Raw genomic sequence first — 22,111 nt, forward strand, 5'->3', positions numbered from 1 at the left:
TTAATTTTTTTTTTTTTTTTTTTTTTTTTTTTTTTTTTTTTTTATAATTTAGGAAGGAGGAGTACGTCACTGTGTTGTAGGTACGATTTCGTCCGTCAGAATTTTGCATTTCTCTTGATATTTATTTTAATTGGCAGCAGTGAACTTGCGCTTCTGGGAGTTTAAGAAAACGTCATAGCCTACGCCAAATGCCTTGATATTCATACATCCTACTTTTCTTGGAAATAAAGCACAGTTTTTTTTTTTTTTTTATATATATAAAAAAAACTTCTTTTATCAAATAAATACAATTTCTTTCTTTATTTACTTTTGGTGGAATCCTTCTTTTCATTTAAAATATCCTTAAATACTATTATATCAAACAAATATTATATTTTTTATTAAATGAAAATTTATTTTATTCTTTTTATTTATTGTACTTGAAATATACACTTTTTTATATGATGAATTATTTATAAAATATTCTCTAATTGTATTGTAATTGTTACGTCTATAGATGATTTTTATTGCATATGTATTGCATGTTATTTATTATTTTTACTATACTTAAATTCATATATTCTTTTATATTTCCGCCACACTAAAATACAATATTTGGGTCCGCTTCTGGCCAGAAGCCACATCAGATTTATCCTCTTCTAAAGTTGTCCCTATCAAGACTCTCATAGTGATAGTACAGTTTGTCCTATTCTGAATGTACCTAAAATACCGTTTATTTATGTATGAAGTAAATTTCACTCATATGTTAGGATATCAACAGAAGCATCATTAAGGCTCTGTTTGGTAAAAGCTTGCTGATAACTGATTACTGATAGCTTATAGCTGAAAAGCTTGCTTATTAAAAATAATGTGTTTGGTAAAATTAGCTGTTGAAGTGACTGATAAATATAAAATGATATATAAGGACATGTTTTTTTTTTTAATATACATATAGACACACACATTTTTTTGGAATGTATTTATTTTTTAATATTTTTAATTATAGTTAAATATGTTTTTGGTCCCTATAAATATTCAAACTTTAGGTCTTAGTCTCCATAAAAAAATTCTTCGACCTTTAATCCTAAAAAATATTCACCGACAATTTTGATCTTTGTTTTATGAATCCCAAAAATAAGAGAAAGGTGGAAACAAAATGTGAGCTAGAATATATAAAATTTTACAACGTACAATAGACTAATTATTTTTTCCTTAAAAAAAAAATAGGCTAGTTATTTTTTATGTGGTGTACGGGAGGTTAGTTATAGCAAAATATAAAGCATTTCCTTAAAAAATTACATATATATATATATATATATATATATATATATATATATATATATAAAGTGCTCCTTCAAAAAAAACAACGTGACATTTTTTTTAAGGAACAAAATGGGGCGGTTATAAAGATGAACATGAGTAGTTGTTTAATTAAAAAAATATTTAATTTAAATTAATAGGGTTAAAGTTGGAAGAAAATTTAAAAAGCTACCAGCTATAAGCTAAAAAGCTACCTGAAATAGCTTTTCAAAAAACGCTATAAGCTCATGAAAAAAGCTTGTTGCCAAACACGCCACGTTTTCATCTAACGAGCTTATAAACTAATCCAACAAGCTATAAGCTAGCTTTTTTGTGTTACCAAACACATCCTAAAAGAACAGAACACAAGTTTTGTCTAATGTTGATTAGTTGAATCTCATCTCTCTTATTGCATTCATCCACAAAAAATATACTTTTAAGTGGTTCATCGAGAAACAATTTTACTGATTCACATCTAAAATTGAATCATATACATCTTCATTGAATTTTCACAACATTGTCCCACTTTTTTTACTCTTTATCTTTTCTAGGATACATATATGTTAAGTATCTTATTAGTATCCTTGTATATTTATCTAATTTTTTTTTTTTTAAAATTTAAAATAATTAATTCCGATACTCCACGGATACGTATCTATGAATATTCATAGTGTATTAGTATCCGATACGGGTACATTTTCATGTTTAGAGTATCTGAACTTCATTCTTAAAAAAAAAAAAAAAAAAAGTATCTGAACTTCATATCAACAAATTTATATATACATTGTCGTGTACTCAAAAACATTTGGTATGTCGTTGCTTAAATATCAAATGTCACCGTAAGTATCAAATGTGATGTACTACGCTTGATATTAACAACTCACAAAACTCAGTTTTATATATTTATATCGTAAAAGAATCTAACTTCTAAGCTCGGCTGAGGAAAAAAAATCAAGTCCAAAAGCTTTATTTAAACTTTGATATTTATGTTGAATGTCGTTTGAAGTTTTTACATACATATTAAAAAATGAAATAACTAGAAAAAAAGATAATGAATCAGTTGTTTTCAATCTTGTTGAATATGTTTAAATTGTGGAGATGGTACCATAAATTGTTTGGTTGTTCATCCCGTAAAGAAAAAGGTTATTAACCATGTTGCCTTCATTTGAGTTGGTTCTTGTCAATTTAGTTGATAAGGAAACTGATGAGGGTATCGATTTTGACAATAAGAAATATAATGATTCATCATGAGAAAGATGATGAAGGAAAAAAAAAATGTCATTTTTCCTGTATAGCCTCTTTACGGGTTAAAGGAATAAAGAAGTGGATGATGTGGGTAATTTTGATTGGAGTGTGTTAAAAGAGTGTGTTAGATGGTGTGACTCTAGCATTTCTCTTTATCAAATTATCCTTGTTGACTATTGATTTGTTTTTCACCACCAAAGTAAAAGCCATGCTTTGAGAATAGTGAACAGGATATTAATTGGACGGTATAATTGGAAATAAATAGTTAATATTACATTAAAAATTAAAAATGACATTTTTTTAAAACAAATTATTTTTGTTAAAGTGACACTCTTTTTAAAATAAAGGGAGTAAATAATAAAATATAGACATACAAATATTATATTATTATATTTAGGGTTGTGTTCATATAGATGTTTCTCCAAAATCGATCGATGTAGCAATGACATGTTTGTTTGAGACATTTAACCATGAGCATTATTTTGCAATTTTTTATAAACAAAAAATGTTAGTATTATTAGTTTTTGGAAATATAAATTGTTAATTTTGACTAACTAATTATTACATCACTTTTTAATAAAATCTTACCTCTTTTAACTGCTTAACCAATGCCCTGGTGGCACTGGTTAACATTGTCCTTAGTTTTTATGTTGATGGTGAAGTTTGTTTTCTTTGCAAATGAATAAACTTAACCATGAGGATTATAGCAGAGGCCTAAATCCTAAGCAATTTCTGATGTCCTAATTACTTACTTACTTAGCCCATGTGCTATCTGGTAGTTGATATGTTTGACCTTTTTTCTAATTGGATATCATCTACGCGCAAGTGTATGGACTAACCTCTCAAATCGTGTGAGATCCAAATGAACGCAAAACTCTCAAAAGTTTTAACGTTGTTGCATGCCTAAATTCGAGATCGATAATGTTTAATGCTTAATTTAGAAGACTATTGTATAGCCCAAGCTGCAAACCGTTTCACTAGTTCCAATTACTTAGATAGCTCCCTAGAAGTTGAGGGTTCCCAATTAATTGACTACAAGCACAAATCATGCAAGCAAGGCCGTATAGAAGGTGTCTTCATCACATATTCACATTGATGCAAAGCTATTCTTGTCTTGAGACCCTTCTTCGAGACCGTTTGTAGGATCTGTGTTAATCAATTTGCTATTATGGTCTTATCAAAAATTTTGTTAGAGTCTCACCCTCCTTTAAAATGCAAGAAGCATTAAGATGGATATACATTTTAACCTACTATTTTAGTGTTTCTTAGAGAGAGAGATTGGGAGAGAAGAGGAAAGGATAACTTATTTTTATTTTCTTTTTGTATGTTAGCCCCCACGATGTTCTTATGTTTCGCCCGCTTATAAATAACGAGATAAGTTAATTTTCCTATAGAAAAAAGAGAGTATACCATGTACTATATTCTATCTCATATCAAATATTTAAATTTTATTTTATATACCTCCTTTTATTTTTAACAAATCACGCAAAGAATCAAAGCCATCTTGAAATTGTTCTTTACATCTAATTCAACCACAATTGTTTTCTCCAAAATAAATTAAACCACTACTATATCCTCAAGTAATTTTTTTTTTTGCTTTCTAAAACAATCTTCTTAGTATTTATCTTAGATAAATGTTGTGTATGTTATCTTGTTATGCATAGTCAATCTCATGCTCGGATAAAGAGAGATGATTGTGTTAGACCTCAAAAATCAACATATTGGTTGTTGCGTAAACAACAATCTGAATAGCTTAAGTGCAATGTCAAATAAGTAGTGACCACTACATCACCACCTAGATACAATATTAAATAAAAAAAGGAGGTCTCACATCTTTGTATCATACGATAAAAATCGATTGTTGTTGTAATCCATAGTTTAGATAAGTCTCTATGTCATAATTTGGAATAAGATTGCAATCTTGTCTTGTTTTTTAAGATACCCCAAAATTTTGAAGATTGCAATCCATAGTTTACACAACAACATAGATTCACCAAGAAATTAAGTTACCCCAAATAGCAAATTTGTTAATTTTTGTGGTAAAGATGCAATTTTTACTTAACCAAAGGGGACAATACAAAAACAAAACAAAGGTGAAAAACACTCTTCGATTTCACACAAAGAAAAAAGACTAATAGAGAAGAGTAACAAAAGAAGAAGAAGAAGAGAAACAACAAGAACCTTAAAGATTGTGGTGCTTCGAGAGAAACACACACCTAGTATTGACATTGGGAATCTGAAACCCAATTTCAATTTCCTATCCATCATTCAATCGAAAAGGGTTACTTTTTTATTCATTCAAACTTCTTAACTTGTGTATATATATAACTTTTTTTGTTCTTCATGATATAGTTCAAAGCAATTCAAAGTTCAGATCTTTAACCATATTTTCTCTTCAATTTCAGGTTAGTTTTGTTTCATTGGTGTTAAGTTCATGTGGGTTTGTCTTGTTTTGGATTTTTACTTGTTGGGCTTAATAAAGTCAAGGCCTTTTGCACATGAATGATGAATCCTTTTGTTTGAAATAAATTTTTCATAGTAATCACTTGTTATATTGATAATGAAAGTTATTGATTTTGAAATTGAATCAATGTTCTTGAAAAGATTGATGAAACTTATGATTCTTAATGTTGTGAAGTGATTCTTCATTAGTATTGTTTTCAGTCACCATACGTGTTCTGAATCACGTCTTCTATGCGACTCAGAACACGAATGATGACTCTGACCATGATTTGCTTGAATTGATTGTTCACTCATATTGTGATGTTTACTTGGTGATGTTACATTTGGGAATTGATATACTGTTATTGTGTTTGATATATTCTTCTTTGATCTAAACTTGTTAGAATTTTCAATTTTTATGCAATTTATTACTTTTTGTTGATGTCACCATCACTCATCATCAAGGTAGTTACAATCAAAATTTTACGCAGAATTGAGAACAGAAAGTAAAATCGTAAAACGTAGAATAGTAAATGAATTATAAGATTATACAGAGTTCATGAAATTCGTATATATGCATATAAAATAACATGAGAAATAAAGTGTCTACTTGTCTTTTCTGAAACCTATTAACTCTCTCATCTTTGTATGATTTTATATAATGGATTTCATTTACTGTTAATATATATCATGCAATTTTGCCATTGTTGGATAGCATTTTCCATTCCTTCTTTTTTCGTTTCATTGAATCTGCATTTAATGAAATAGCAGACTTAGACTTACAGGACTTGATGATGTAATTTCGGCAGTATATAATCATTAAAAATGGCTGTGTGAATTCAGTTACATTTTTCTTTTCCATTATCAAACTACTTATATATCAAACTATGAATGATCTATTTCATTGCACTGTTCATGTTTTTTTACTGCTAAACATTTTTTATGCAAAATGATTTCTCCATTGGAAGAATTCATCTTGATGATCATCTTACTGTTATGCCTGTATCAGGGTTGATACGTAAATAGATTAATATGCGGGATACTGAGAGGTTAAATAACCAAGGATCTACAAAACCGAGTAACACAAAGGAACATATCAAGTTGAAGGTAGATTCCCCACAGTTCAAAACAAGTAGCACAAAACACCAAAGGAAGAAACACAGACTGAAATCAAAATCTCATAAACTCGGAGGTTGCACAAATGCGTCAGTGAGGACAGCTACTGATTCTTCCAACAAGGCGTCAACCAAGGATTCTTCAAATAAAACGGATAGGAATTCAACACAGGTTCAGCCTTCAAAAAAGATACAAGGAGGAAAAACTTCTCTTAATAATGATAGGAAAGGTGAGAAAGATGTTGTTGATCAAGAGGGAAATATTCAAAAACGTAAGAGAAGGAGAAAGAAGAAAAGACAAAGACATAATGTAGATCTTGATGATACTGTACGCCTCCAGAGAAGAACAAGGAATATCTTAATCAGAATGAAGCAAGAACAGAATCTTATCGATGCTTACGCTGGAGAAGGTTGGAAAGGTCAGAGGTATGAGGAAAATAAAATTCGCTTTTGTATTTTTTCATGTTTGATTAATAATATGCAAGTTTAGAACATTTCAATCGTTAGAATGAGATGCAGCATTTCCTTCTTCAATTGTTAGTTATTAGAACTCAAAACTTTCTCTTGTAAGATAGTTTGTAACTGATCATTATTCTTTTTTGTATTTACTGAAATTCATGTCACAGTCGAGAGAAGATTAGGCCAGAAATGGAGCTACAAAGAGCAAAAAAGCAGATTTTAAAATGCAAGCTTAGTATCCGTGATGCCATTCACCAACTGGATTCTCTTAGTTCAGTTGGTAGTATTGAAGGTTCTGTCATTGCTACAGATGGATCTGTTTCTCATGAACATGTGAGCAAATATTGAAACTACAAATGCTTTCCTGTATCACTATTTTCTGTTCAAGACTTGTCATAACGTTTCACACCATCATTGAATATTATTTCTTTTTTATGAGATGGCTCATTGTGTTGAAACATTTTTCTGTTTTTTCCCATCATCTAGATATTCTGTGCAAATTGCAAGATAAACGAAGTTTCTCCAGATAATGATATTATACTCTGTGATGGCACATGCAATCGTGCGTTTCACCAGAGATGTCTTGATCCTCCTTTGGAGACTGAAGACAGTGAGTTCTGATTCATTCTTGTCTCTCAACTAGTTCAATCTTTAATGTGACACGGCATTTCATTGAGAAAACATATATTGTTTAATTATAATTGCAGTTCCTCCTGAAGACCAAGGCTGGTTTTGCAAGTATTGTGACTGTAAGATAGAAATATTGGAGGCAACAAACGCGCATCTTGGGACTCGTTTCCCCTTAGACAGTACTTGGCAGGTTTTTATCTATTTATTTAATGAGAAAAATTTGATGAATAGTCAAAATAGAACTTTTTACTCAGCCAATCAATCTCAAACCATCATTTGCATGACTTTTAAGTTAGGTTTGATTGAAGTAATTTTTTTTTTTATGATCCAACAGTTATGATTAACTGATTTTGTAAAAAACTTTTACACAGTCAGTGTATATCAATTAAATTCTTATCTTGCTGCCCTTGTCTCATGCACAACCAAATCTTCAGATTTTTACTTCCTTCTATTGGTCCTAATATTTTTAATGATCTAACACTTATGATTGACTGATAGTATATCAATTAAATTTTTATTTTATTACCCTCGTCTCTTACACAACCAAGTATTTTGATTTTCACTTCCTTCTATTGGTCCAAAAATAATAAATTTTTTTCTGTCATAAATTAAGGATGTATTCAAGGAAGAAGCTGCTATTCCTGACGGCGATGCTGCATTACTAAATCAAGAAGAAGAATGGCCGTCAGATGATCCTGAAGACGATGACTATAATCCAGAGAGGAAAGAAGAAAGCCACGGTGGCTTCAACACAGAAGGAAATGATAAAAACGCATCTGATGATTCAAGCAGTTCTTCCAGCATGTGGTCTCTAAATGGAGAATGCTCTCTGTTAGATGAAGGCATCAACCTTGAATATTATTCTAACGACCACATAGATTCTGATGAATCCGGGGAAATAGCATGCGGTCGTAGGCAGCGTAGAGCTGTTGACTACAAGAAACTTTATGATGTGAGTATATTGAAGTTTTCATTCAGCATAAGCATATGTATTCAAAGTAAAATTGAAATCTTTAGCAGTTTCCATATAAGCTTATGCATAAACTATTCTTATAACAAGATAAAACAAATTCAAACAGTTTCCATATAAGCTATAAGTTCTTCTCATAAGTTATCTTGGAGAGGTTATGAAAATAAGCTGAAACCGGCTTATGTGACATGTCATAAGCTATTTCTCTAAGCTCTCCCAAACAGTGTCACAAGTACTTATGCCACTAGATAATCTCAAATAAGGTAATTCAAACCGGAACAAAGTTTCATGTAAGTTTCTATCTTTTCAGGAAATGTTTGGAAAGGATGCTCCACCTTGTGAACAAGTGAGTGAAGATGAAGATTGGGGTCCTCGAAAAAGACGGCGAAGAGAAAAGGAGTCTGAGGCTGTTAATACTCTTATGACTCTACATGAGAGTGAAAATAAATATCCGAATAATAAGAACAATGATAGAATAAGAGGGAATTCTTCAGGCATAAAAAGACCTTGTTTTAGGTTTTCACATGAGGCAGTTGAGGTATTAATTGATAGCTACTCTTGTTGTCATCTTTCTGTATTGTTACCTCTCAAAGTTCCAACTGAAAACAAATATATAAATAGTTGCATACACACTAATTTGTGTCCATTATGAAATTTGCCAGAAGCTTCGCCAAGTTTTTGCAGAGAACGAGCTTCCTCCAAAATCCGTGAAGGATGCCCTTTCAAAAGAATTGGGACTTGATGCTGCAAAGGTTATGCCCTATAAATTTGCATCATCATTTGGCTAACATTTGCATTTCATCTCCGCAGAGTTATTTGCATTGCTTTTTGGCCTTTATTTGAGTCAAACAGTTCTTGATATGTCCAAACTTCCTGTTAGTAACATGTTCGATAATGCAGGTTAACAAATGGTTCAAAAATGCACGTTACATGGCACTTAAAATAAGAAAGGTAAGCTTCAGTGCTATGCTTTTGCTCTCCTTTTTTTCTTCTTTTATTATTCAATTAGTGACCTTTTGTAAGAATTGTTTAATTAGATGCAAACTTACGTTAGTTTTAAATCCTATAATAATGCGTCTTTTCATCATAGAAATTAATAAATTGTTTTGTTCTTGGAATTTGCAATAAACTCTGACATAAGTGGGTTTTGTTTAGCTTCAAGAAGGAGGACAACAGCTTCAGAGTATCACTTCTAAGACCTCAAAGGATTCTACATCACAACATGTGCAGGAAGATGAGGTTTTGAACCCGAAGTCCGCGAAAATTACTGTGATTAGTTCCCTGAAGAAGTGTGAAAATGTTACTGGCAAAGAAAAAACAAAAGCATCTAGCAATCCTTTGAAGAAAAAGCGACCAGAAATACCTCCATGCTTGGGAGAAAATGGCAACAAGGTGCTTTTCTACTTATCCAAATGTCATATTCTGCTCATTTTTGTGCTTGTGAATGAACAAACGAACATTTCGGCAGAAACTTTTTCAAAGAACAGAGAAACTTTCATGCAGTAGATATGAGACGTGCACAAGTTCTACGGTGGAGTGTGAACCCCCTTGATAGGTGGTTCACCATGGACCAATACTGTAAAATTGTCGAAAATTGACCCTCCTCGTTGTTTTCACAACTGAGATGGTAACCTGATCGGCGTCGGTTTGACAAAAATAAAGGAAAACAAATATGAGTTGAATTAAGGGACACATATTTGTTTTCGTTTGTTTTTTCCTAACTTGACAATGATCTAGTCATTGTCTCAGACATTACAGCAAAAAGGACTGTAACTTCTACTTTTGAGGACTGACATCAGTCATCGTTGAAGTTTCAGACGATTATCAAGTGTTGATCCACTGTAGAACTTGCCTGAGAGGTGGACTAAATTGTTGCACCTGTTAAAAATGTAAAAAAAAAAAAAAAGAAAAAAGCAACATGTTTTCCCCTAATAGTTTAACCTTTCGGGATAATTCATGACATGGTATAAAAGTTTTGATCATGATTATCATCCGATAACTGTTTTTTATTTAGTTCAATAATTTATTATCATCGAAAAACTATGGAAAAAAAAGTAACATAAAACCATTTATTCATCTTTGTACCTAATAACTTAAGTTTTTGTGGTGACTAGATCATGACACTTCAATGTTTTATCTTCAGGATTCCATGGAGGTCAGTGATGATGTTAGCTTAATGAAACTATTACAAGACAGGAAAAAGAAGGTAAGTTTTGCATTTGAAGGAGACTCTGAGGCAGCAGAGTTGGAATTTGAAAGACTCAGCAAAGTGAAGACGAAAATAGATAGATTGAAGCAAAGATTAACTGGAGTTCAAAATTGCAGATCAAAGGGTTCAGATGAAGTTCATTTGAATGAGCCATCTATTATGTATGTTCCTATAGCTGAGTTAAGGGAAAAGGTGAAATAGAAACTATATATAGAATATATATTTTTGAAAACTTTTTTGCACAGCAGGGTAATAATACATTAATGTATGGTTGTTAGTTTTGTGTACAATGAAATGAAGCAACCGTTTTGAATTTATCAATTTTCTCAGAATCTGCAACAATTCGTATTTTCAATTTGTTCTATAGAAAATTGTGAATCATGTGTGGTTGAGCTCTAATTGATGGAATTGATTTCATAGGCTTCATTGTCAATTATGATTATAATAAAAACTTGGGTGAATTCTAAGTTGGACTACATTGATAGGTGGTCAACAATAGACCAATACTTGAACATCTAGTTTTAGGCCAATTTACTCCTCATAAGGAGTGTCGTCCATTATTGTTAATTTTAAATAATTGTAGGGCTGTGTTAACAAGTGTTTAAAAACATTGTTTAAATAACTCATAAAAGGATTTTTATCCTAAGAATACAAGTCAAACACTTACAAATGTAATAAACATAAATGTAAAAGTTTTTTCTTTTGATTTTTTAAACAATATGCCAAAGACATTTATTGGCATTTTCCATACTTTTAAATGGATTCACTGAATCACTTCTTTAAGGCAGTCCACCTAAAATCCACCTAAAACTAGATGTTGACTTGCATTAAAATGATATTTTCAAAAAGCTACTATAAAATATCTACTAAAATAAATTTCTACCTTTTCATTCCTACAAACAAAAATACTTTACAAAAATTGAGATGAAACAAATGGAGGGTGTTTAGATGAACAACGAGTTCTTAGTATAGTGAAACTCCAAGAGAATGAAAACAAATTAACTATAAGACTTTTATATCATATTTATTATTGTTCAAATGTATTTCACTCTATAATGCACAAAGTTATAGCAATAAAACGGTTTGAAAGAATCTGAATTCGATTTTTAGATTGTTGGTCAATTTATCATTAAATTACGATCGAACTTCAAATTAATAGAACCCATTTCTTTTGAGAGTCGGAGAGTTAACGCAAAAAAAAACGAACATATAAAGAAAAAAAAAAACTCTCCAAGGATATTATACTCTAGTCATTTTAGAGCTATTTTACGATTGTATCTTGTCCTAGAAGACACTATAGGTTCATTGAAAAGAGTAGTATTGTCTTTTTCTTCTCTCATTAATTCCTATAATTAATATTCAACAAATTCCCAAGGAATCAAAAAGAGAAACTTGATGAACAAGGACACTTATAAAAACAAAAAGAACAAGTCAAATATTATAACCCTAGTGATATGTTTCTTCAACAGCATTGTCTCTTCCTTTGTTTCTCTCACTCACTCACTCACCCACTCTCTCCACTTTCCTTATATCTACCTTACATAGCCCCCACAATTTACTAACTAGGGTTTTGCACTTATAGAAAATAATCACTTTTTCAAATGAGTTCAAGTTTAAGCGGAGGATCCAATTCATTAAATTTCAATGTTGCTATCAAAAAATCCTCTTCCTCCACATTAACTTCCCTTAATTCCTCTTCTAATTCACCTTCATCAACATTAACAATCTCCGAACCTAGCAATAACATAACCCAAAGCGCTATCCGAACCAAAAGACCCCGAACCAATCGAAAGAGACCTAACCAAACCTACAACGAAGCCGCTGAGTTACTCTCCAAAGCGTATCCGAACCTGTTTCGTAACCTAAAAAATCTACCACCGCCGTGCAAATTCACCAAAGCTGTTGTAACGGAGTGTTGTGGCGATGATTTCTTTGAACCGTTGTTGTTGCCGTTTGATTTTAGAGGAAGTGATTATGATGATGTGAATGATTTTTTGCTTGAAAGGAAAAGTGATTCTCAAACGCGGTTTTCCAGTGTTTGTGAGAAAGAGAAAGAGGAAGAGGTTTCTGGAGTGGTGAATTCGGATGATGTGGTGGAACGTGATTCTGGAGAGGAATTTGATTGTAAATTCATTCTGGAAGATGAGATTGAGGAAGGGATTGATAGTATCATCGGGAGTACGGTTGAAAACTACTCCGGAAATAGCGTCGGAGAAGGAGGATTCTGTTACGGCGGCGGAGAAAGAGTGAATCCGTGGTTTGGGCGTTTTGGCGGGAAAATCGGTGTGATGAAGGCTCTACGCCACGTAGGCGATGTCAACTTGTTGAATATTGCGATGGTTGATGTTCTTGAAATCTCGCCGGGATTGAAGAAGAAGCCGGCGGCGGTGATTTCTATGCCGGCGGCGGAGAAAAAGAAGCAAAGGAAGAAAGAAAACGTGGAGAAGAGAAATTCGAGTTTGGCTTTGCCTCTGCGGTTGAAACTGAACTACGCGGATGTTAGGAATTTGTGGTCGGAACGGGGTTTGCCGTTTCGCCGGTGATTTCTACGGTTGTGACTGTGCCGGAATATGACGTCATTGTTCTTTGGTACTCGGCAGAACAATGAACTATTTACTACTATTATTTTTTTTTTTCGTATTATTTTTTTTTTTTTGGTGCTAGTATAGTTTTAGTAGTGTTTTGAGGTTGTTAGTAGCATTTTATTAAGTGCAATTCTCAAAAAGTGATTAGAGTCAATATTCCTGATTTATGTGTGTTTCATGGTTTCAAATAGGCATGGATCATGAATGAACTCAACATACTTGAAGAAGTAAACCTAATCTACCTGGGTGCTGTGTATAAGATCCTTTTTTTGTGCATGTTTATATTTGTGCTTCTTTTAATAGTATGTTTGTATTATTTTCTATGATTAAGTAAAAAGGTTTGGAAAATTATTATTGGAAATAATGACATTGGGTTAAGTTTGGTGACTTGGTGTGTTTGTATAAGACATCAACTAAAAGAAAATTTGTCAAGTTACTTGGTCGTTAGAGTTTACATTTAGGTGAATAAGTTAAAAATTTATGACAATTGTTGTTTTCACATCCATTATTTTTATTTTTAGTTGTAAGTCGGCGATAATTAACTATTGTTAAAGTATTTTTGTTATTTTCATGAGTTTTTAGGAAACAATGGATATGAGAAAAGTAATTTTCAAAATTTATTGTTCAACCTTCAACATTTACATATAGCAATATTTTCTACCAACACAACTATGTTTACATATTATATTCAATATGAATGTAACATTTGCTCTAACAGTTGGAAATGATGAAAACTTTGAAATGAAAGATTGGAGGGGATTATGGTCTTGTAACACAAGTTACCATAGTCTTACTTTTCACCATCCAACATTTATAATTATTACATTCATTTTTTTTAGAAAAAAAAACATTTATTTTTAAATATATGTATCAAACAAATTTTCCAATTTTTAGATTTATTTTAAATACATTCTAACAGCTGTAAGAAAAATAAATTCAAAAATCAAATTTATCAAACAAATCTTCTCAAATTCTCATTTCAAAAACAGTTTTTAAAAAAGAATTTTCAAACACGTTTTTTTTATATGTTTCTTCTTTAAAACAGTTTTAGAAAATTGGTTTTAAAAATTAATTTTGAAAACTAAAAAACAAAACACAACCAAACAGGCCCTTAGTTTTTTTTTTTTTTTTTGAAAAATATAACAACCCAAATATTATTATTTTTCTAAAAAATATAAAAAACCTAAATTTTATTTCATCACTATTTATTCTCCTATTCATCATCATCACTATTTATTCTCCTATTCATCATCATCATCATACTACAGTCACGTGCACAAAGTTTCCAAAACAACACAAGAAACCAAAGCACCAACACACGCGCTTCACTTACCTTAATTTTATCTTTCTACTCTCAAAAACCTCACCTTAACCCTTATTATGGCCACCACCGAACAACCCCAAAACGGCACCGCCACACTCCCACCGGAAAATCCCTCCGCCGACGCACAACAACTCACCATCGACACCGAAGCAACCACCAACGAATCCACTCAGGAAATCGAGACGGTAACCGAAACCGGAACAGACACCGCGGCCACCGCCGTTACTCCTCCGGAGCAGAGATGGCCGGGTTGGCCTGGAGACTGCGTGTTCCGTTTGATAGTTCCTGTTGGGAAAGTCGGTGGAATCATTGGTCGTAAAGGAGACCTCATCAAGAAGCTTTGTGATGAAACGAAAGCTCGTGTTCGTGTTCTTGATGCCGATCTTGGTATTCCTGATCGAATTGTAAGTCATTTTGATTTTAATTTTGTTCGAAATTTGTTCAATTTTTTCTAGGGTTTTCACCTTTTTAGTGTTTTTTTTTTTTTTTTTTGTAGTTTGAAAATTGTAGCTTTAAATTGGTTTTTATTATGCGATACTAATTCAGTTTAATCTTTGTTTATGTGCTACTGCTGAAACTGTATTTAGGTTTTGCATTTTTTTTTTTGTTCAATTTTTTGTGTATGTGGCATGGCTTTTATTTCATGTCATTGAATCTAGTTTTGAAAGTTATATTGATAACTAGAAAATTGTTTTGTTACGTAGAAATTAGAATTTAATTTAGGGTTTACAATAAAATGGAAGTTTATTGAGTCTATTGGTCATTTGATATATGTGCTTGTGTTTAGTTGGTAAATGTATTCACAGTGGCACACCAGCTCTTTCTAATTTTTTGCATGGATGAGATGAGGACCCTTAGGTAGGTTCTAGTTTTGTTTAGGTGGAGGGTAAAATTTCCATTTTTGGATAAAATTTTCTAGTTTAAATTTTCAAGGCCTCAAGTTCGAATCCTTCCTATGCCAATTTCTGTGGGCTAGTCCATACAAAGCAATGCTCTGGCTTTAAATGGCCCCCCACTAGTGGACGATGGGATTGGTCTGCCCCTACGGACCAGTTGTCCTTAGACCAGATACCGAGTTAAAAAAAAATCTAGTTTAATATTTATTTTTTAGAATGGAAGTAATAAGATAGTTATAACCAAATTCAATGTCTATTCCCTTTTTATTATTGTTATGGTTATAAACATTATATAATTTAATAAAAAAAATTAAATATTTTCCTTTCCGGCTGCCAAATGCTTTAGTGCCTAGTAAATGCTGTAGCTCTTTACATCCATGACGGCTGCTAAATGCTTCATAAAAAAAAATAAGACCTTGTTTTATTAGTCTTTTTTTGTTAATTTCAATTTTTTAGTTTTTAAGCCATGGGTGCTTAAACTTGTTTGTTTTCTTGACTTTTTTTTGTTTTTACTTCTATGTTTTACCAAAGACATTAATTTTTATTGTTATTTATGAATATTTATGGAATTGAGTATTATTTTACTTTTTCACCATTTATATACATAGTATAAACCATTTAATATATATAAATAAAGTTAAGGTAGTAGTCATCCAAATGTGTTTCTATCTGTTTCCTTTTTATTTATGTTCAATGTGGTCATCTTTTCCTTTTTTTTGTAGATACTTATATCAGGGAAGGAAGAACTTGAAGCAGCTATTTCCCCTGCAATGGATGCTGTTATAAGGATATTCAAACGCGTCTCTGGATTGTCTGAGACTGACAGTGAGAATAAAGGACCTGCTGGGGTTACACTTTGCTCCATCCGATTACTGGTGGCATCAACACAGGCTATCAGTTTGATCGGAAAGCAAGGAACAATAATCAGATCCATACAAGAGAGTTCTGGTGCTTCTGTTAGAGTACTGTCAGGAGGTATGTTTCCTGTCATGTTATCCAATTATACATCTACGATGGTTCCTGTAATTATTAGTTGCAAATATTGATTTTGTGTGGATTCTCTTATAGATTATTAATCATATGCGAAGCACAATAATTAGTCCTTGTTAAATGTTGGCCGATGACCTCAAAAGCTATAGCTGTGTAGTGGATTGTTAGTGCTTGCTGGGCTGAAATAGTACTACAACGCAAGTTATCTCTAAATAAAACATTGAAGTGCTAAATTAAGTGAAAGTTATCATTAACACAACTCAAGAAACACGGTGAAAAGACAGTCATCAATAATCATAATTATGCATAGCTAATAACAATTGACACCATTTGTCTAAGGCTGCGAGAAAATTGATACTATAATAACATGCGATTAACATGCAGCGGTTTAACCTTGAATACATTATTTTAATGCCAATGCCAAATTATTTTCATGAAGATGAAGTGCAATATTTTGCTACTGCGGAAGAGAGGATTGTAGACCTGCAGGGAGAAGCCTTGATGGTTCTTAAAGCTCTGGAAGCCGTGATTGGCCATCTGAGGAAGTTTTTGGTTGATCACAGCATTCTTCCCGTATATGAGAAAACTGTAAGATCATTATTAATTTTCCTAATATCGAAATATCTAAAAAATATATTTTAGGCTGTCTCTTTACCCCTGTTAGGCTTGTGTTAATCTCTATGATGTTCCAATGACCCATCTGTCAAGGGAGTTTCCATTTACGATATGCATTGAAATTGAATAGCTTCTCTGCAAGACTATTAGTCCTTTCCTTTTGTGTTAAATTTTATCTTGAATTAAGTCTCAAATTCATACCTGACAAAAGCCCATGACACATTAATCCCCAAAAAGAACATGCTATGTGGCCGTGAAATACGCAACTGTAAGATATGTTCGCCCTTTCGTCAATTTTGCATTTGACACTAACGTTCACACATTATGTTACTTACTCAGAAATATACATCTACTTGAAATGTTAATATTAAAAACATCACATCACCACTTATCACAGTTGCGGAACTGTGTTAAAAGTCAACTTTAACACATTCATTCACTAACTGAATTTAAATGCACCCTCAACAAAGTAACCAAGACTTAAACCTTCAAAGTTATAATGGATAACAAATCAAAATAATTCCCATGATAAAACAACAAAGATGCCGAAAATGCCATCATATCCGTTCCAGAATTATGGGTAACAAGAAGCACGTTTTTTCACCAAAACTTTCTTAATGAACACTTTCAAGAAATATAAAATTGGGAAAATTTCTATCACAATCAGGTGGCTTTGGCATTCCCCTTGGTTTTCACCTTGTTGGTGATGATGTTCTTGCATCTGTTTCCCCTTGAACTGCTTCCCTGTGTCATAAGCGCCCTTCTCTTGAGCTGTCTCCATGATATTTTGGGTGCTCCTTGTGCGTCTTCTGATAACGCTGAACTTGCAGTGTGATGCGGAGGATGCAGAGGACAGCAAAGCTGATGTGGTTGTGACATTCGTTGACCACATATGGGTGGTGTTCCATCTGGTATTTGGTTGCCTTATGCACACAATGGCCTCATCAACTCAATTTGATTTCAGGATTACTTGTATGTTGGCAATGTCACTTCTATGTATGAAAAACTTAACATGCCAAGGGGGCTTATATCTGTTAAATGTAACAACCAAAATGACAGAAGGATAAAATTTCTCATGGTTGCATACTTCATGGACCCCATACACGTTTCTTTTAGAGACCAATGAAACCATCCATGATCTTGTTAAGGACGAATCCGAGACCTATATATATATATATATATATGGGATTTGCTAGAACACACCCACTAGTTTTTACGTGGGAGTGTTTTAGCAAGCTACACCTTAAGGTGTATTTAACTACTTTTTAGTTATAATTTGCTAACATACACCTAAAAAATAAGTGGGTGTATCCTAGCAAATGCCTATAGGAGTTGCTAACATACACCCACTTATTTTTTAGAAGGTGCGTTTTAGCAACATTCACCTTAAGGTGTATTTAACAACTTTTTAGTTATATCTTTGCTAAAACACACCTTAATAAAAACTAGTGGGTGTATCCTAGCAAACAACCCCTATATATATATATATATATATATATTATTTGACTATATATTTTGGTAGTCTTTGAGATACAAACAAAATTGATAAGGACAATCTGTTTTGTCCGGTTTTCTACTTTTCTTCGATTTCATCCTTTTTAGTTTTACCATTTTCTACTTTTCTTCGATTTCATCCTTTTTAGTTTTACCAAAATGACTATTTTTTTTTACCTTGGTTCTTGTTTTCTTGTAATTTGGTATGTAATAGACAGAGAACATAAATCGTATGTTATCCTATCCTAATCTCTCTACCAAACACTATGTTTGTGTGTAGGACTACTGCTTTGTTTTGTTAAAGAGATGATTTCACCTGAGAAAATGAAAATTAGGTTATTTTTTTGCTTTATATTTACATTATTATGTGTTTTCTCTGTTGTTCTAGTACAATGCATCTCTCCCACAACAAGACCGTCAAGCAGAGACCTGGTCTGACAAGCCATTGCTGCATACCACTTCACAGACTAGCATGTTTTCTGATATTCCTTTTCCAACAAAAAGGGATTCTGTCTTTGCTGACCGTGAAAGTCATTTGGACTCATTGCTCTCATCCTCCACTATGTCTCTCTATGGGCAAGATTCTTCTCTTTCTGGTGTTCGTTCTTCATCTCTTAGTCGTGTTGGTGCTCCTATTGTTACTACAGTAAGTTATTTCAACACTTGCACGTTTTCTATGTATTGCTTTACATGAATTTTGCTTTAAAATGGGAGTCATATCATTTGTTGCCTCTATTTTTCCAAATTTTACCGATTGTTGCAAAAGAATCTATATGTTAGTTTAGCCATAATAGCATTCTTGAGCAAAGACTGAATATTTTGGGGTAAAAGTTTATTTAAACCCAAATTGGCGGGCTGAAAAGTTTCTTGCCAGAGAAGGGTGTGGTAGATGTGAAACCATACCGGTTTTCACATGACAATTTATTTTTTTGGGATAGTTCATTTTTGACAATTATAATCATCTTCTTGGTTTTTATCAGGCACTATTTTAGACAATTTACTAGTCTGAACTTTGGGATTCCCAATGACATGAGTTTGTGTCTTTTATCTTCCTGTACCCTCTTGTTCACGGAAAATACTTGGGTGACATAGAGTTGGGTGACATTGGTGACATTGGCCAATCACTATGCCATAATGCTTGTGTTTCTCTCTCTTTCACAAGCATTGTGACATTGTGATTGGTCAATGTCACCAATCTCACCCAACTCTATGTCACCCAAGTGCTACCCCATGTTCACATGCTGATCTGGCTAAAGGCCAAACTACTGTCCATGTATTTAAAAGTTGATATATAGCCTGTACTGTATGTTGTCATGTCCACTTATGCAGTGAGCTGAAAGCATTTGAACATGTTTTCTCATACTGTAAAGTATTGTTTAGTTATCACTTTTGTTGATATTCATTGTACTGCTCTCTTCCCTAAATGTTTACATTATTAGGTGATACAAACCATGCAAATACCGCTATCCTATGCGGAGGACATCATTGGCATTCAAGGGACTAATATAGATTATATTCGCCGCACTAGTGGAGCCATATTGACTGTGCAGGAGAGCAGGGTGCCTGATGAAATCGTTGTGGAAATAAAAGGAACCACATCCCAGGTTCAAACAGCACAGCAACTGATACAGGTAGGGGACTTCATATGACCATTTCATCTGGAAAAGGAAGTTTTATAGTTTCTTTTTATGCCACATCTATGTAATTAGCATGTTTTGCGTACATAATTACATACATACTTGGGCAAAGTTATCAATTTTTTAAATGGATAAAGTTACAGTTAGTAGTAATACATGGGGGAGTTTTTTTTTTCTACAGATGTTTCTTTCCCAGTTGCTCATTTTGGGGGCTATTGCTTTAATCATATTCACTATTACTTGATTTCTTTATCCTCTTCATGTATAAAATCCTTTACCACTTGAATTTGTAACGAGTAAACTCACATTGGTCCTTCAAAGGTAGGTAAAACATCACTACATTAGTCCTTCAAAACAATTTGTCACCAAATCAATTCTTCAAAGATATAAAATGTTGGCTAGTTGATGCTTAATTTTTGAGAGACTAATTTGGTGACAGAACTTTTGAACGTGCTGATGGCCTGATGGGAATAACTTTGGCCGACTAACTTGAGTGTTTTCGCAAAATTCCACTTATGATGCAGAGTATAAGCAGGGTCCTGTTAGTACTTTGTATATATGCAACTGAACATCTTTCATTGATATTACACCAACCATCCCATATTCATCTAAGATATGAAGTTTTCAGACTGACACTTAGCAGTTGACGCTTGATTAGGCTACTTCCCATTATGATATAGTTCTTATTGAAACACTTAATTTTATTACTTTTGCTCACATAAATTTATTTGTGTTGCAGGAAGTTATAAGCAGTCACAGAGAACCTGTCACCAACAGCTATGGAAGGTTGGATGCAGGAAGAATGGATGTGGGTCTAAGGTCTTTATATTCTCAGTCTTCATACTCTCAGTTGGGCAATACATCACGTATCCCGCCTTCTTCATTGTCATCACAACCATACACAGGTTATGGAGCATCTGGTTTAGGAGACTATAGTACTTTCAGGCTTTAGTTGGTATCTCTTTAGTCAAAGGCCTCAAGTGCACTCCATTTGGACTAGCAATACTCACTATAATACTCTCTTAACACTTTCTCTTACTGGAGAGAGAGCCTGAGTACTAGCAATACTCACTATAATTCTCTCTAACACTCTTTCTCTTATCGGTTCAAGATTCGTGTGGGCCCTGCCTAAATTGGTAAGACCTACATGAATTTTATCTGATAAAAGAGGGGGTATTGGAGAGTGTTAAAGCGAGTCTATCCAACACTTCTCATGGAGAGGATGATGCTTGAATGTATTATGAAGCCTCCCTAATAGCGCGTTTTTCTGTTATCTGATATCTTGTATGGTGGATAATTTTGAGGTAGCAAATAGTTGAGAATTGTAGTGGATAATGTAATGAAATATCAGCCATCTTAACGATTTTGTTGTCTAACATGTGATGTTTGATTATTCTGTTATTTGCAATATCAAATATCAATAACTTCATGGCAATATTCCATCAGTGTTCATATTTGGGTTTTATAATGCGCTTAGGTGTACACATGGGTCAATGCACCAATTTATAAATGGAACATGAAACATTTGAAGTTGCGATGAATATCACAAGAAAGGGAGGGTTTGAATTTTGAAATTTTGGTAAAGGTTTGACAATTAAGGAGCAGTTTTGGATAGTATATATCAATAAATATTAGGTAAATGATTTATATGGGACCACATTGTTCTGGAAAAATGTTATGTATGTAATTGGTTAAGACCATAATGTTTTGGATACTATATATAATAATTCGATATTATGAATAGCAGTTAACTAGGACCAGATCTGGATATTGTAACAAAAATATATTGGTCTGGATATTGTAACAAATACAGCTGATCGTGTGATTTGCGATTAAGATAAATAGTAAAAGGTAAGGGTAAGAGATGGTTCACCCAAGGTAGGCTATCCACAATTCATGTGAGATTGCTCACTATATTATTCAACTATCAAGAACTTATGAGTACCACTACTTTTCTTGATCACAACATATCACTCTTTTCAAACCTCATCAGGTTTTACAATTCTCTTGCTTTCACGTTAGAAAGGTTGGTTCTTTTTCTTTTCAAACTACTATTACAAATATACTAGAGAAAACGAGAATACAATGATTATGATTAGATTGTTTTGGGTCAAGGTTTCTTCTAAACTCATGTTTGAGTAGTAATTATTTCATTTATGTAAGAATGCTTCTTGTTTTCAAACTCTTGCTTTGATCCTTAAAATCCTCTTCTATCTATGTTG

At 32.8% G+C, this 22,111-nt stretch overlaps 3 protein-coding genes across 3 annotated transcripts; all 3 read left to right on the forward strand.

The window, feature by feature from the left end:
* Nucleotides 1-4,617: 4,617 nt before the first annotated feature.
* Nucleotides 4,618-10,669, forward strand: LOC11443217 (pathogenesis-related homeodomain protein). Its single transcript, XM_003595025.4, has 11 exons — nucleotides 4,618-4,928; nucleotides 5,975-6,506; nucleotides 6,707-6,872; nucleotides 7,026-7,149; nucleotides 7,247-7,359; nucleotides 7,783-8,121; nucleotides 8,450-8,677; nucleotides 8,802-8,891; nucleotides 9,040-9,090; nucleotides 9,295-9,531; nucleotides 10,283-10,669. Exons 2-11 carry the CDS (start codon nucleotides 5,998-6,000, stop codon nucleotides 10,547-10,549), a joined length of 2,124 nt encoding a protein of 707 aa, XP_003595073.1. The 5' UTR covers nucleotides 4,618-4,928; nucleotides 5,975-5,997; the 3' UTR covers nucleotides 10,550-10,669.
* Nucleotides 10,670-11,772: 1,103 nt separating this feature from the next.
* On the forward strand, nucleotides 11,773-13,235 carry LOC11443621 (protein CHLOROPLAST IMPORT APPARATUS 2). The gene has a single exon (XM_003595026.4). The coding sequence runs from the start codon at nucleotides 11,950-11,952 to the stop codon at nucleotides 12,889-12,891; it is 942 nt and encodes a 313-aa protein (XP_003595074.1). The 5' UTR covers nucleotides 11,773-11,949; the 3' UTR covers nucleotides 12,892-13,235.
* Nucleotides 13,236-14,177: 942 nt separating this feature from the next.
* Nucleotides 14,178-21,324, forward strand: LOC11441151 (RNA-binding KH domain-containing protein PEPPER). Its single transcript, XM_003595027.4, has 6 exons — nucleotides 14,178-14,661; nucleotides 15,876-16,128; nucleotides 16,583-16,731; nucleotides 18,641-18,898; nucleotides 19,692-19,883; nucleotides 20,629-21,324. The coding sequence occupies exons 1-6, from the start codon at nucleotides 14,314-14,316 to the stop codon at nucleotides 20,839-20,841; spliced, it is 1,413 nt and encodes a 470-aa protein (XP_003595075.1). The 5' UTR covers nucleotides 14,178-14,313; the 3' UTR covers nucleotides 20,842-21,324.
* The last annotated feature ends 787 nt before the right edge of the window (nucleotides 21,325-22,111 follow it).

This window comes from Medicago truncatula, chromosome 2 (assembly GCF_003473485.1).
Source record: "Medicago truncatula cultivar Jemalong A17 chromosome 2, MtrunA17r5.0-ANR, whole genome shotgun sequence".
NCBI classification, from domain to species: domain Eukaryota; kingdom Viridiplantae; phylum Streptophyta; class Magnoliopsida; order Fabales; family Fabaceae; genus Medicago; species Medicago truncatula.

Coding starts and splice junctions, on each gene's coding strand:
- LOC11443217 (XM_003595025.4), top strand. CDS start 5,998: ATGCGGGATACTGAGAGGTTAAATAACCAAGGATCTACAAAACCGAGT. Junction 8,122..8,449: donor ACTACAAGAAACTTTATGAT/GTGAGTATATTG, acceptor CTATCTTTTCAG/GAAATGTTTGGAAAGGATGC. Junction 8,678..8,801: donor TTTCACATGAGGCAGTTGAG/GTATTAATTGAT, acceptor GAAATTTGCCAG/AAGCTTCGCCAAGTTTTTGC.
- LOC11443621 (XM_003595026.4), top strand. CDS start 11,950: ATGAGTTCAAGTTTAAGCGGAGGATCCAATTCATTAAATTTCAATGTT.
- LOC11441151 (XM_003595027.4), top strand. CDS start 14,314: ATGGCCACCACCGAACAACCCCAAAACGGCACCGCCACACTCCCACCG. Junction 16,129..16,582: donor TGTTAGAGTACTGTCAGGAG/GTATGTTTCCTG, acceptor ATTTTCATGAAG/ATGAAGTGCAATATTTTGCT. Junction 16,732..18,640: donor TTCCCGTATATGAGAAAACT/GTAAGATCATTA, acceptor CTGTTGTTCTAG/TACAATGCATCTCTCCCACA.